The following is a 15938-nucleotide window of genomic DNA, read 5'->3' as shown; positions in this document are numbered from 1 at the left end:
TCAGAAAGTATTGACCGAAGGTTTTGTCCAATCAGGTTTTGGATTAAACTAGTAGGTGGGGTTTACGATTGGTGCGTTCGTTACAGCACCTCGGCTGAGCCCGGTTCTTGGGCGTACATTCATAGATGGTGAAATTGACTCCGGGAGTTCTTTCATGGTTGAAAAACGGTCACTTTTAAACACAATGGAGTGTTTTTATTGAATCAAACTACCTGTGTTGATTTGACTATTTCCTGGAACCTGCCCGGGAGCTTGATTCGACCCTCATCACATGGACAGCAGTCACCGGGTCCGGACAAACCTAATGCACCCGCTGCCGTGTTTTGTTGTTTTCCAGCGGTGTATCGTGTTTGGCCTGTCAAACTAACCGTGTGACTTTTTGCTGAAACGACGAGACTGGATTATCAGGGATGCACATGACTAAAAAGTATAATTTAAATACTAAAGAATTGCTCAGCTGTCAGTTTCTAATGTGATGCCGACGTCGTTTCTAGCGGTTCGTTTGTGTCTCTGTTGTTAACATTCGACGTCTACGCCAAGCTAGCTCCATTAGCTGACTTAGCTAGCCGAATTTTGCTATTTTATACAACAACAACCATCATATTTAACTATGTTTCCTTTAAGACAAACAGTTTAGATTATATTAGCCGATTTAATTTGTACCTAATTATGCCATGTCATTGTTTAAATTGCTCGCCTGCTAGCTAGAAATGTTGCTGTGTTGCCTGTTAGAGGCTTGTGTTATTGTTCTCACTGAAGGAGCAGATTTGAGCTGCTAGCTGATGTTTGTTTTTATTTTGTTCCATTCTGCAGGACCAGGAACACAATGAAACCTCCATCACAGTCACCTCCTGTAAGCAGTTTAGTAAGTAGTGACAGCCAAGCGTTTCTATTCAGAAAATGTACTTGTTAGAACCAGGGGCGGAGCTAGCATTCATGGCCCAGCCCAAAACTAGGGGGCCCGAGGTGCATGTTCCCTACTTTTATGGGAATTTTAAAAGTATTTTTTACCAGAGTCTTAAAATAAATGTTGAAGAAATTGAATAAATCAACAATAAAATGAAATACAAATAACAGAAGAATCATACAAATGATAATGGATAAAATAAAGTAAAAAAATACATGTAATATGGCCAGGGAGGGATAATAAAACCTGGCAACATATTAAATAGTTTCACATTTTCAAGAAGGTATTTAAAATAACTTAATTCATCACTAACAAAGACTTTAAATATATTTCCCGTCAATTGGTAACATTTTGTTTGTTTTTTCTCTACACAAAAATGTATGAAACATTTTCTTTTTGTTGAGAGAGACATTAGAAAAAATAATATACTATAGTGCAAATATTGGCATGAATATATTTATAAAAGTTAGTATTGTGCCTATAAACATACCTATTAATGCCTCAGATTTCTGTTGAGGCAGTTTAACCAACACACTCATGTCAGCTGTATATCTGCAGGTATTTGATGGCGTCTACAACAATGCCAGAATGCTCCATTTCCTCACAGCAGTGGTGGTAAGCTGTTTTGTCTGTCTGAAGTTGTAATCGGAACACTTTTTTATTAAAAGCACCACATACAAAGGCACTAACAGGTCTGGTTTTCAGGGCTCCACCTGTGATGTGAGAGTGAAAAACGGCGCAGCCTACGAGGGAGTCTTTAAGACTTTAAGCTCACAGGTAAAAAAAAGAAAGAAGAAGCCTCCTAACACCTCACTTTCTCTGTATCCAAGTTACGTGATTTATCAGTGTGTACTCTTCTGTCCATCTTCAGTGTGAACTGGCTGTGGATGCTGTCCATAAACAGAGCAATGGAGATGGTGATGGAGGAGGAGGAGGCGAGGAAGGAGGAGGAAGCCAGTCCTCTCAACCCAAGATCGAAGATATCACAGACACCATGATCTTTAGCCCCGCCGACCTGGTGACCATGACCTGCCGCGATGTCGACCTAAACTTTGCTGTCAGAGGTAAAAAAGAGGAATTTGTGGTGTGTAATACTGTAAAACTTTTCTTCTTGTAGGTTAACATTTAAACGTTTATGTAAGCCTTTAAATTCTTTAAAGATGTCACATTTTTTATGTTATAACCAGTTTGTCTGGTTACTCTACATCTAATCACAACTGATGTGGCATCTCTCTTACAGAGGTGAAAACAACTTAAAGTAAAAAAAATAACAAACATGTTAAAAAAAACAACATTTATAGTTCAGATCCAGGTTGCTCCATAATACTCTTAACTCAAAACATCCGCATGGCTGTAAACTTTGAGAATAAATCAGGTTACGTAAACCAAATTGTGGTGAAGACAAACTAAGTGGTCTAAAGCTATACAAATATTTTTGTGAGGTTCATTCGAGGTGGCAGCATAACAGTGTCTATGAGAGTTGTAATTGTTGACTCATTTGTGTGTCTAGACACGTTCACTGACACGTCTATCAGCGCAACCCGGGTGAACGGGGACCACCGGGAGAAGGTCCTGCAGAGGTGGGATGGAAACGGAAACGGAGAAAACTTTGAGCTGGAAGCAGACGCGGTGAGATCTCAATCACTAACATACTCAAATGAAAGGAAGTGTAATACACATTTAAGTGGCTGCTAGAGATGCATCACTTTATTACCTATCTGAAACAATGTATCTATATATCTCTTTATTTATACAAAATCACTGAGATTACTCTGATCAGCATGCTTAGGAATTAATTACATTATAATTTATTTGAATACGTAATATTTGTTTAAATAAGTCACTCAACGTGCCGCTAGTTTAGAAATTAAGGACCAACATAAAGAGAAGGTCGCCAAGTTGAGTGTAAATGTGATATGGCAAGCAGCGGCCTTTTTTCAGTCTTTGAATGTTTGGCCGGCTGATAACAGAAAAATGCGTGACATATGTGTTGAACTAGCCTCCATTGTGTCCAGTAGAGATATGGTCGCATCAATGGAACTGCTTCCAATGTCTCACTTTCATGTGTTTTTCTTCCTCAGTCTAACGGCTGGGACGCCAACGAGATGTTCAAGTTTAACGAGGAGACGTACGGCGTCAAGTCCACCTACGACTCCAGCCTCTCCATGTATACGTGAGTCAGTTTTACTCCTCCAGGCAAAGTGACTATTCAGCGGACTATAAGCAAACCCTGACGCGTTACAGTAACGTAACTACTTTTTTCGGGTAAACGTAAAACACGTTACTACGAAAAATTTGGTAACGTAAAGTAGTTTCTTCTTCAATCGCCGCAACGTTACTTTTACGAGTGACAGTGACACTGCCTACTCAGCTGCGTGCTTACGCATTAGGCACAAGCTCTCATTCCACACTGTACGTGCTACGTGACGTGCTGGTGGTGGAATGAAGACTGAAGAGCAGTGATGGCAACGGCAAGCGAGAAGCAGGCGCAGCCAACGCTAACATTCGAGGGATGGAGGTATTCCCATTACTTCGAACTTATTGAAAATAAGGGGGAAAATGTGAGTGTAAGGTGTACGTTGTGCCCTGGCCAGAAACTTTTGTCCACTGCCGTTAATTCAACTGCCAACCTCATCAAGCATTTCAGAGGAAAACATGCTAGCATGAAGCTAGTAGCTCAAGATCCCCGGAGAAATGAAGATATTTCGAGTCCAAGCCCAAAGCAGCCCAACCGTTTCCCCCGAGTGAAAGCTGTGTCCATGAAATACAACACTGCCACACCATCCAGTGCACCGGTGGAGAGGCTGTTCAGCCTGGGAGGTATTGTGCTTTCCCCCAGAAGAAACAGACTCTCAGATAAACCTTTTGAAAGACTGCTCCTGATGAGGTATAATCGCACATTTTGTACTGATGTGGAATAGGTTGCCTGCCACCCATGCTGTAGACATAGCTCAAGCCTATGCCTAATATCCTCTTTTTTATCTGCCATCATACTGTGAAGAAGGGCCAGCATATTCAGTGAACATAGCCTTTTAATTCTGAGGCCAGTCCTGCTTTAAGTTGTTCTTGATTTTATTTTGGCTAAAATGTCTTTGCTTCCAAGCTGTATTATGCCATTTTATTTTATTTACACAAGCCATCGATATCAAGACATTTTGAAGTTATTCTTTTTCTGTTGGATTTACATGAGGCATGTTTTATTTTGAGACACATGAGCCATTTTGAGGTTATCATGTTGTTCCTAAGGAGCCTATTGATATGATTTGCACTAGCTTTGCACCTATTTTGGGGCTAGCCTGTTTAATGATTATGATTTTATATTGATATTGTTTTGATATTATTGTTTAGTGTTGACGCCTATAGCCCAATTTTTTGTTAAGTGCTCTGTGGCATTTTTTATAATAAAGAGCACAAAAGAAATATCTGTTATGTCCTCCATATATGTAGAACTTTATGTAAGCCTACACATTTAGGAACAGAGATGGGGTTCTGCCCAAAGTCGAGCAACATAAAAGTAACGTAAAAGTAACGAGTAACGTAAAAAGTTACTTTCCTTGGAGGGTAACTAAGTAAAGTAAGGGATTACTTTTTTAAAGGAGTAACGAGCAAACACTACTTTTTAAAAGTAACTTCCCCAACACTGGCTGCAACTAACAATATTTTTAAATGTTGGTTAATGTGACCATTTTTAATGAGTCAATTAATCGTTTGGTCTATAAAATCTCAGAAATGATTGAAAGTGGTCTATCGTAGTTTATCAAAGTCCAAGGCAAATTGTAGCAAAACAGGTTAGGAGTCATTTTAACTGTAATTCTAATTGAATGAATCTCCTGATGGCATGTCAAACGACCTTGTCCTTCAGTCTAAACCTGTTCATAAAAGTAATAGTAATAGTTTTTAACTGAAAATCTGTTTTATTTCCCAGCATGCCTTTGGAGAAGGGCACCTCTGAGGGATTCCGTCAGAGGGAAGCGCGAGCCGCTCGGCTGGCCAATGAGATCGAGGGCAGCCTGCAGTACCGCCGGCGCGTTTCTCTGGAGAACGACGAGGGCCGCAGCGAGGAGGACAAATACAGCTCGGTGGTGAGGGAGAGGGAGGAGAGGGCGAGCCCCGGCTTCATCCCCACCGGCAGGTAACACTGGTTTATTTATTATCTTTAATATGTTATTATTGAAGGACAGATTCGTCATACAATATTACAATTGAAGCATCATAACATGAATTTGCTTTAGATGAAAAGAGGGATGGAGCTAGTTTTGAAATTGTATTGTCTCGACCTCTTCTCCATATTTGTTTCGGTCACCGTGATTTATAAGTTTTGAATTTATACATTTGATGTAATAGTTGACTTGTGTGGTCCATATCTTAAAAATAGCCAGAAGAGCACAGAGTTATAAAACGTCGGAAAAATAAGTAAATTGTGCTTTTTATCAGATTTTAAGGGCTAACACAAATGTGTTTAAAAAAAGTTTTTCACACTTAGAATAGACTTGGACTTGGATGGGGAATTGATTTTGTTCTGTTTATTTGCAGTGAGTCATTATCACTTTAGCGTAGAATAAAAAAAAAAACCTGTAATATAAACTACCGTACTTTTCGGACTATAAGCCGCGACTTTTTTCCCCATTTTTTTGGTACAGCTAACGGCCACTAGGGAACCTCCTAAATCTATGGATTTTACAGGTAAAATTAACCACCTTTAACACTATGGGCTCTATGACCGGTCTGCACCCGCCACCTTTAAGCAGCGGGCTCCAGCAGGAAAAGCTGGATGCTGGAAAAGAGTGAGACAGGTAGCGCGCCAAAGTAAAAGTGGAATCGAGAGACAGAACGAGAGCAAGACAGACGGACAATTTAGCTGCTGCGGCTTATATGCAGGTGCGCTTTATAGTCCAAAAAGTACGGTAAATATTATGCAAGAAGCTCGGTTTAAGTTGTAAATTCATGAGACTCGAGTTTAATCGAATGTCAAAACACAAAAATATACCATGATAAGATGAGAATATACATTTTTAGGGTTGTCTTATTGCGACTAAAACAAAAATTATGATAATCAAAAATGAATTCAAGAGAATGAGTTACAGAATAATTAAACGTTTACTTTCTGCTCCACAGAAATGTCTGATAGAAAACTTCCCAGAATTCATCTGACCACTTCTCCCCTCCGCCTTGTTTCCCAGGGAAGGTAAATACATTCCCCTCCCTCAGCGGGCTCGAGAGATCGGAATGGGCCGGTCCGGGGCCTCTGGGCGCACCGCCCCCCCTTCCTCCTCCAGACACCCCCCGGCCGGCGCCTCCTCCCCCAAACCCCCGTCTGACCGCAGCAGCCCGCTGTCCGTCAGAAATTCCTACTCTCCCCACCAATCACAGGGCAGCCCACCCGCGGCCGGCAGCCCTCCCTGCACCAATCACGTCCTCCCGAACTCCCTCTCTCACCCACAGGCCCTCGGTGACAACGCACGCTCTTCTGTCAACGGAGGTATGGAGGTTTAAAGATACCAGTTTTGAGAAAACGCATCATGCCTTAGCTACATAACTACACTAGCTATGTTCGTATGACAAAATAAAGAACCTTGACCTTGAACCTTGATAAGGAAGCACATTTGATCCATTAAAGTTCCTTTATAGAGTGGTGCAGGAATGAGTCCTTAAACCCTTAAATAAATCAGCATTTTAGCACTTCCTGTTCTCTAGCCTGGAAGTCAAAGGGTTTTTGGTTTTATGCCTGAAATAAGGTCTGTGGATTATTATGTGGAGGAAACCAGGGAGATGTGTGTGTGTGTGTGTGTGTGTGTGTGTGTGTGTGTGTGTGTGTGTGTGTGTGTGTGTGTGTGTGTGTGTGTGTGTGTGTGTGTGTGTGTGTGTGTGTGTGTGTGTGTGTGTGTGTGTGTGTGTGTGTGTGTGTGTGTGTGTGTGTGTGTGTGTGTGTGTGTGTGTGTGTGTGTGTGTGTGTGTGTGTGTGTGTGTGTGTGTGTGTGTGTGTGTGTGTGTGTGTGGTTTATGGGGTTTATGTGTGAGTGTCTGTCTGTTTTCTCATGCTGTTTTCCTCTCTGTGTCTCAGTTACTTCCAGAACTTCCCCTAAATCCCAGAGACTCCAGAGCAGGACCCTGCGCAACCCCAACTCCCAGTCCTCAGCTGCAGGTACATACAACACACACGCACAAAAAATACATGCACACAGGCACAGACACAAAGCACACTGCTGATTTGTGAATCTTCCGTGCAGTCTCTCGAGCCACGCCCCTCGATCTCCCAATGGGCGGCCCTGTTTTCTTGGACTCCAACTCCACCTCCGCTGTCACCATGGCAACAACCGGCGCCAAAGCCTCCGGCCCGACCCCACTGTTCACTGTCGATGGTGAGACTTTTATTAAGTTATTTAATACATTGGGCAGAAGACGCTACATTATATTTGTTGGGGTTTCCCCTTTCCTGTCATGTGTTTATATAGGTTTTTGTTTGCGTATTATTATTATTATTATTATTATTACTAACCAATCAGATCAGACTGGGCTCTGGTTTCAGACAGAGGGTGAAACACAGGCATACTGCAGCACAGGCAGTATGAGAAAAATGAAGAGCTTTTTGAACATTAGAGCATGGAGACATGTCCTAGTGGAGACACTAAATACAAATATGAACCTGAAAATGAGCAGAATACGTCTCCTTTAAAAAAAGTGCATTTTGCATACATAGATAGATCAATGGTCTTTTTTTTATCATAAATTTAAAAAAATTGTCATGTGTAACTTTTCAGGCATTGCACAGGATTAAAACAGTTAATAGTGTATATACATATGAACACTACAAAGACATATCTAAAGAGCACCTGCACCTCTAGGAAACACAATATACAAGTTTGATATATTATAGTAAAATAATATAATGCAAAACTGCTCCAACCCAAATATAAACATAGGATAATGATACATTATACATTACGTGTGCAAAGTTTGTCTTTTTATATTTGTATCTAATGAGGAAGAGTTGGATTATAAGATTTTTGTGTTAATGTGCATGAGCATAAAAAAGTGGAGTTAAAATTACTATTTGAAGAATGTAGTAAATGTGAAGTCCAAACTTGATCAACCACAACACTAAATGCATTAAATACAGTGTTCTCTCGGTGATCAGGTTTCTCTCTGTCCTCCACAGTGAATGAGATCCTGAACACAGCAGCTAAAGAGAGATCTGAAAGTCTGGCTGAAGGGAAGAGCACCAAAGGTAAAACACATTTACACTTGACATTACAAAACACTGGGTTTATGTTGTGATTATGTCAATCTTTAAAATCCCCCTGTGTTTGGTTAGGCTGGGAGCGAGGTTTAGCCCTCTGTAATCTTATTTCCACATATTTCCCTGTTAATACATGTTGTTTAGAAAAAGCTATCTCTGCACAATATTTATAATAATTTGTTTTCCTACTGTTAGATTTGAGATATATTGAAGCATTTAGGTCAAAGTAGCTGTCATTTTTAAGTTAGAAAAGTCAAATTTGGCTACATTGAACTATAAACTTGAGAGGTTTCCTTTGTACAATTGACGCAGGCATAGTCACTGTAAAGTATGGTGGCTGAGAAGTGCAAACGAGAATTACAAAGTGTGAAACACTTTAACAAAGCTTGAGACAAATATACATTTTACAAAACTAATTTACATTTTATAAAACCAAAATTACATTTTATAAAAACAAAATTACATTAGCGAAACACTTTTACAAGAACTGAGACAAATGTACAAGTCTCTAAACACTTTAACATTTGCCGAAACACTTTAACAAACTAGAGAATCAAACCGGAGAGGGAATGTCCATCATACCAGAAGTGATGTGCAAGTGATTGACACAAACTTAAGTTTGTTTTGGCGGATTGACCGCCGGTACCTATGGACGGTACAAGTGTGTTTATGGTCGTTAAACATGTTTTGTCCGTTCTGTGGAAACCACCTGGGCCAAGTGACACGGTTTTGCTAATCACGATATACTTTCTCGTGCGCAAGAGATACGTTCTTGTGAGCACGAGAAAGTTACCGGTTCGCCAAGTAGGAAGTGGAGCTGTGCCTTCACTGTGTTTACCTTCATTAGAACAGCTAAAGAGCAACTGCAGGCTGCTTCGTTTTAACCACACACACACACATCGAACGGCCCGATTATTACGCCTTATTATTAGTTTTATGAAGGAGATGTCCGGCGTGTGTGTGTAACACTGGCCATTCCATTCCGGTACTGCGGTCAACTCAGCCGTCTCTCGCGTTTGCTTGGTCAAATCAGCAGCTCTTCATTTTTGAGTGCGTGATTAATCGCGCCTTTACGGTAATCGCTGAGAAGCGGCACTGACGCTGGTACAAGAGTAAAATAATGCATGTTTTTTTTGCTTTATTTGCGATACAAATAATTTGTACCATAAGTTCTTAATAAAACTGACACTGTTGTACTCAGTCCTAGACTTGACTTGCTACCAAAAATAAAATGAGGTACTTTTTAGGGATGGGAACGATTAATCGAATATTCGAATAATTATTCAGATATTCGAATATGAGTTATTAATTTTTTTTTTTTTTTTTTTTGGGAGGGATGCCTAAGTTGATTACATATTATCAAATTGAATAATCCAATGTATTACGACAGTGCCATAGCTAAATGTGTTAGGTGACGTCTAAAGGTGTGTTTTGTCCCTCACAGCGGGCAGAGCTGCAGGTGCTGATCTCTCTCTCGCGCGTCCGGTTATACTTCACCTGCGTTTATGTCCAAATCCATCAGATCTAGCTAGTTCTAGCCAATGATATGGCTGCTGCCCCTCCCTACACGCAGATCACGCAGACTCAAACCTCATCTTATGCCGAAATGCGGCGCAAATGCGCTCCGCAGCCGTTGCGAGGTTCCGGCGCTAACAGTTCATGAGCGTGCTCCCCCGCACCCTGTCAACACTCGCGACACATGAGTGGCCAGCCTAAACAACAATAAGCGCTGCTTGGCAACCGTGTGTGGCGGCAAAGTACATAAACATTTTGACAGGAGAGATTTAGTTTTGCCGGTATTCAACATATTTTACCAGTCATAGTCAGGTAATTATTTACACTCTAAGAAGAATCCTACACAACAGACATGGCGTCAAAAAGGAGTAATGTGTGGAAATATTTCGACCAGGTTAGTGAGTGTGGTGTCGAGGTCAAACTATGCCAAATTAAACTTATATACATGCTATACCTTGCTATACCCGCAACCTCCGTTCCAGCTGAGAGGGTCTTCTCTACAGCTGGCCTGATTGTGAATCGCCTTCGCACATGAAAGCCTATAGATGTCAAACTGTGATCACCAGTTCAATACATTTGACAAATTCGACTTGGTTTCTATACTTATTTGTACATGTATTTATAGGATATGTACATTTCGGTTAACCGGTTAACCGTTTTTTGGGGGGTCGAATATTCCAGTATACATTTTCTTTCAAATTCCCATCCCTAGTACTTTTACTGTGTACTTTTTGAGTAATACTCGGTCAAACTCCCCTCCTGACTACAATAATGCATGTATTCTGCTATATTTGATGAGGGATAAAAGGATTTATTGCCATAAGTTTTTAGTGAAATTGATATTGTTGGACTCAGTACTACTTGGACTACTACAAGTACAATCAAGTACTTTTACTGTGTACTTTTTGATTAATACTTGGCCAAACTCCGGTCCTGAGTACAATAATTCATGTATTTTACTCTCTGAACTATGAATTATTGTACTCAGGACAGGAGTTTGACCGAGTATTACTCAAAAAGTACACAGTAAAAGTACTTGATTGTACTTGTGGTAGAGTAGTACTGAGTCCAACAGTATCAATCACATGTAGAACTTATTGCAAAAAATCATTTTATCCCTCAACAAATATAACAGAATACATGAATGATTGTACTCAGGAGGAGAGTTTGACAGAGTAGGCTATTACTCAAAAAGTACACAGTAAAAGTGCTTCATTGTATTTGTGGTAGTAGTCTAAAGGCCTTGACACACCAAGCCGATTTCGGCCGTCGATAGATGTCTGGCCGTCGATGAGCGTCCTGTCGTCCTACTCACCAAGCCGACACCTTCCGCTGCTGGCAAAATAAATCACTCTGATTGGCTGTTCAGCTTAGCGAAACCCTATTTGCCTGAATGGGAGTGGAGCAGTACAGTACTTAAAGGTAGGGTAGGTAAGAATGGAGAAACCAGCTCGAGTGCGCTAGAATTTGAAATTGGTCGTGCTTTTTACAGCGCACGGCTTCCACAGATGACATTTTTGTATGTATTTATTGTCAAAGCATTTAATGTATTCATTGCTATCGGGATGTTAAGAGCATTCCATGGAATATAAAAAGTGTTTCTGAAGATTATTTTTAACGCTGTGTGATTAAAAGAATAAACACAAATAGCAGGATAGGCACACATATTTGCTATATCTTGCCCCACTGAAAAGGCACTGCACCGATACTGTTAAAATATTGGCATAGTTCATCCCTGTGCTACTTGGCTCGAGCTGTAGCATGTAGCTATTTGTTGTTTGTATATAGAGTGGCGAAGTCACGCCCATCTACTTCCTGTCCATGGGACCTTATTTCGGAAAAATATGTATTGAAGTCAATGGAGAGAAAAAACTCATCTTTCGATCCTGTTTGAATTGTGCCATGAATTACACATATGATGTTTGTCAATCTTAAAAAATAATTTCCATGTCAAAAAAGTCACAGTTTGTCGTAAAACTGTTGAAATATAAGACCATGAAAAATACGCAACTAGAAAGACTACAAATCCCAGAATCGCGTAAGTGATGTCACAATTGTTTACCTCCACTAAGAGATAGCTAAGATCAGCGCCATATAAATGGTGCTGGATAAGATAACTTTAACAAGATGCATGTGTGCTTAGTACCAGGTTGTTATCATACCAGCATTGGGTCTTGCTCGTTCTTTCGCTTCCCGTCTGATGAAAGGACCAGGAGTGGCTGGATCAAGTTAGCTACCTAGCTAGTACCTAGCACGTTAGTTAGCATTACAGCCGTGTCATTTTTATTAGCCTTAATATGAAGTAACATTAAGTAACCCAACATGTTAAACGGTAAGAGTAGTAGTCATATTTCGTGAACCCTTTGAAGAGTACTGTCACCGGTGTGATCATTCTATAATACACAATTTAAGCCCGGGGGAGAAATGCTAACGCTAGAATCGGCAATCGCCGATCTTTTCTACTTCATGCTATCTGCACAAATGGTTGACATTAAACATTAAAAAGACCAGGCAGTTCAGAGAGAATCAAAGGCAGGCAGGCAGCTTTGCATGACATTTTTCAGGACGTGTTTCATTGTGGTGATAGTGAGGGTAGTCAATCGTTTTGTTGACAAGACAGTAGTGACGTGTGCTGTTGTGCGAGACCAGAGATAGTTCATTGAGCGTTTCACACAAACAAATGCGTTACTTCACAGTTTTACGACACTTGCAAAATTATCTTTTAAATTGACAAACATCATATAATGTGTAATTCGTGGCACAATTCAAACGGGATCGAAAGATAATCTTTCTCTCTCCATTGACTTCAATACATCATTTTTTCGAAATAAGGTCCCATGGAGCTCCCCCGGAAGGGGAGGGGACTTGGCCACTCTATATCATGCAGTCTGTCTTCCGGTTGCCTCTTTTGAATGACGAATACACACTACCGCCGCCTGCTGGTAAGGAGAGTTATTGCGACTCACTTGGCCGTCGGCTGAAGTCTTTGCGGTGTGTTCCAGTGCAACTTTTTGGCCAAGAAGTGAGGCGACACAAGTCGGGTCCGTCGGGACGTGTTCTTTGGTGTCAGCTTGGTGTGTCAGGGCCTTTACAAGTACTGAGTCCAACAGTACCAATTTTATTAAGAACTTATGGCTAAAATCATTTTATCCCTCATCAAATATAGCAGAAGTGGCTTGAATTTGTTCTCAGGAGGGGAGTTTGACAGAGAATAACTGAAAAAGTACACATTAAAGTACTTCATTTTATTGTTGGTAGCAGTCAAACTAGTACTGAGTCCAACAGTGTCAGTTTTATTAAGAACTTATGGTAAAACATATTTTTATAGCACAAACACATGCATTATTTTACTCTTGTACTAGCGTCAGTGCCGCTTCTCGGCGGTTACCGTAAAGGCGCGATTAATCGTGCACTCAAAAATGAAAACTGCTGATTTGACCAAGCAAACGCGAGAGACGTCTGAGTTGACCGCAGTGTTCCACTGCACTCCGACAGCACTGAGCACTACATCGAGATTAAGATTAAACACATATATTTCATTTGGGAACACACACACATATATACCTATGGAGTTGGCCAGATGTGTGTAAATTACTGTTCATGGTAATTTGTCGGACACACACAGAACAAACACACACAGAGGGGAGCTGAGCAGAGCACAAACACACACATGCACCCTGGTGACCGGACATCTCCTTCATAAAACGAGTTGTGTGTGTGTGTGTGTGTGTGTGTGTGTGTGTGTGTGTGTGTGTGTGTGTGTGTGTGTGTGTGTGTGTGTGTGTGTGTGTGTGTGTGTGTGTGTGTGTGTGTGTGTGTGTGTGTGTGTGTGTGTGTGTGTGTGTGTGTGTTTGTGTGTGTGTGTGTGTGTGTGTGTGTGTGTGTGTGTGTGTGTGTGTGTGTGTGTGTGTGTGTGTGTGTGTGTGTGTGTGTGTGTGTGTGTGTGTGTGTGTGTGTGTGAGAGAAACAAAGCAGCCTGCAGTTGCTCTTTAGCTGTTCTAATGAAGGTAAACACAGCGAAGGCTGCTTCCTACTTAGCAAACCGGTAACTTTCTGGTGCGCACGAGAAACCGGGGCGTAGTAATCAGCAGCGAACCGCTTCAACACGTGTATTTCGGTGTATTCACGGCATTCATTTTGTTATTCTACAGTATTGTTGTTTTATAGTTATTTGTTAATGTAACCCAATTTGTTTTCTTTGAAATTGAAAAGGATATCGCATTGTGTGTGTGTTACTTTCGTTGCAGTTGTATACGTCTTAAGTGTAATTTGGCTTGGCTTCCTACACTGACCAAAAATAGAAATATTATATTTTTGTTCAGTGTATTTATAGACATGCTTTTATTTTGAAGGAGAGGTAGCGCTGTTGACAGGAAGTTGTTGTTGCTTTGGAAACAACGTGACGGAGATTAACGGAGAAAAGTAATATCTACATATAAAGACGGAGAAAGTAAACAATAACGTTTGTAAGTGTTATTACCCCCTCCAAAGAGGCACAAGCCTGATATTGGAGATTTCAATAAATTCAATTTGGGAAAAAAACAAAACGAATATCCGAATAATGAAATTGAAACCCGAATAGTTATCCAACGAACAAATATTCGGATATTCAGGTACAGCCCTACCGTACACATGCAGCGTCTTCTACCGGCTTTCAGGGAATAATAATATAATAATATATACACTGTCTCCAGTGTTTAGTATGTGGTGATCAGTGCTTTCTAACCCCATCCCCTCTTTGCAGCTCCCTCTGTGCAGCAAAGGAACCAGCTGGAGGAGCTGCGCAAGTTCGGCAAAGAGTTCCGGGTGAGAACAATGTGATGCTTTTTATTTCCATTTATTATTTTTGTCAGAAGTGATGTACAAATGAGGTAACATTGTGTGCATTTAAATGATTCCACAGAGCATAGGTACATTCAGGCTGTGTGAGTGGTCAGTTTGTGAAGTGTTCCTTCCTGTGTGTCTCAGCTGCAGCCCACCTCCTCCCCAACAGCGAGCCCAGCCTCTGCAGATCCTGCTCAGCACGACTCCTCCCCGCCCAAACCTGTTCCCTCCTCTGCCCAGGACCTGCAGCAGACCCCTGAGGCTCCTGCTGGCCCCCAGGCCTCAGGGCCGGAGGGGCCGCAGCCTGGGACCAGCCAGCCGGCCCCCGGCAGCGAGGAGAGCTGTTCAGAGAGCGGAGAGCGGCCAGAGGCTGCTACGTGAGTCACTGCAGCAGCTACTAACACCATACATGATAAAAGAGAGTGGACATTAGGTTCAGGTTGTCAGGTATATAAAGATATTGTGGGACAGAAAGGTAGTTATTTATTCCCGTTTCACAATTTCCCCCCAAAAATGGCCATAAAAAAATTATCATAAGGCACTTAACCAGGGATGCCCACACTTTTTCAAAGATATATAACCGCTCGCAATTTACTCTCTCCAGCCAGAATCGGCACAGCACCAAAGTAAGTTAATGTTCGGTCACCAGGGCGCATCGGGTCCGCTTTCCAACTTTTTTTAGTGCAATCGCTGTTGTGTTAAACAATGTGAACGTGTACGAGAGACGACAAAGAGTTAATATTCATAAAATATGGTTGGAAACTTTAATTATTGAATCGATATAACAGTAATTTCCTGGTGTTAAATAATGCTCCATTTGTCTTTGAGGAGATGTCTGTTCCGTCTCTGGATTTGAGCACGCCAAAAGGCGGCATGAGTACGGCACCTGAATTAGAAATATTATTTTTCCTTTCCAAAAGGCTCAGAAGCATTGTCCCTGTGCGCTCTGAAGGCACTGTATGCGCTGAAGGTGCCTCATTGTGCCCTTGTGGCATCGATGAGAGGGGGTGGTGCTGACTACATTTGAAAAGACTTTAAATTGTGCTTAACAAAAAAACTACCAGACAATATGGTTGGAGAGATTTGAATTTGCCACGATCTACCCACACTGCATTGCGAACTACCAGTCGATTGCAATCATCCTATTGGTCACCCCTGCACTAAACATAGTCGAATAATCACTAGTGGACTAATACATTCTTAATCGAGCAATTTTTCATTAGTCGATTAGTTGAAAACAATTATATTAAGAAAAAAAGCTCCATCCGTGCGCTACATGTACTATGACGCGCCAGCCGGAAACCCTCAGACTTCATTCAGAGCGGAGCCTGGTCATTAACTTAATTTGGTCGGGCAGGAAATCCAAAGTGTGGATCTACTTTCTGAGCGAGTAAAGGCAAACTACGGCGGCAAAAAGTCTCCTCCATATCCACACCATCAGAGCGCGGCTTCCCG

At 41.3% G+C, this 15938-nt stretch overlaps 1 protein-coding gene across 4 annotated transcripts in view; it reads left to right on the top strand.

Annotated features, from left to right (window-relative positions):
* The first annotated feature begins 72 nt into the window (after positions 1-72).
* Positions 73-15938, top strand: part of atxn2l (ataxin 2-like) — a 31430-nt gene continuing 15564 nt past the window's right edge. The window contains exons 1-14 of one of the 4 annotated variants that reach the window (XM_034089622.2): positions 73-427; positions 814-853; positions 1466-1522; positions 1613-1684; positions 1779-1971; positions 2418-2536; positions 2989-3080; positions 4833-5039; positions 6088-6386; positions 6969-7049; positions 7135-7266; positions 8064-8132; positions 14404-14465; positions 14628-14860. In XM_034089622.2, coding sequence (XP_033945513.1) covers positions 411-427; positions 814-853; positions 1466-1522; positions 1613-1684; positions 1779-1971; positions 2418-2536; positions 2989-3080; positions 4833-5039; positions 6088-6386; positions 6969-7049; positions 7135-7266; positions 8064-8132; positions 14404-14465; positions 14628-14860 — 1673 coding nt within the window. In that variant the 5' untranslated portion in view covers positions 73-410. Of the gene's footprint in view, positions 497-813; positions 866-1465; positions 1523-1612; positions 1685-1778; positions 1972-2417; positions 2537-2988; positions 3081-4832; positions 5040-6087; positions 6387-6968; positions 7050-7134; positions 7267-8063; positions 8133-14403; positions 14466-14627; positions 14861-15938 lie in introns of all 4 variants that reach the window. The other 3 variants (XM_034089621.2, XM_034089625.2, XM_034089623.2) reach the window with 3 other exon arrangements.

Source organism: Pseudochaenichthys georgianus, chromosome 8, assembly GCF_902827115.2.
Source record: "Pseudochaenichthys georgianus chromosome 8, fPseGeo1.2, whole genome shotgun sequence".
NCBI lineage: Eukaryota > Metazoa > Chordata > Actinopteri > Perciformes > Channichthyidae > Pseudochaenichthys > Pseudochaenichthys georgianus.
Note: the sequence above shows the minus strand (reverse complement) of the source record. Positions and strands in the feature narration are given on the sequence as shown.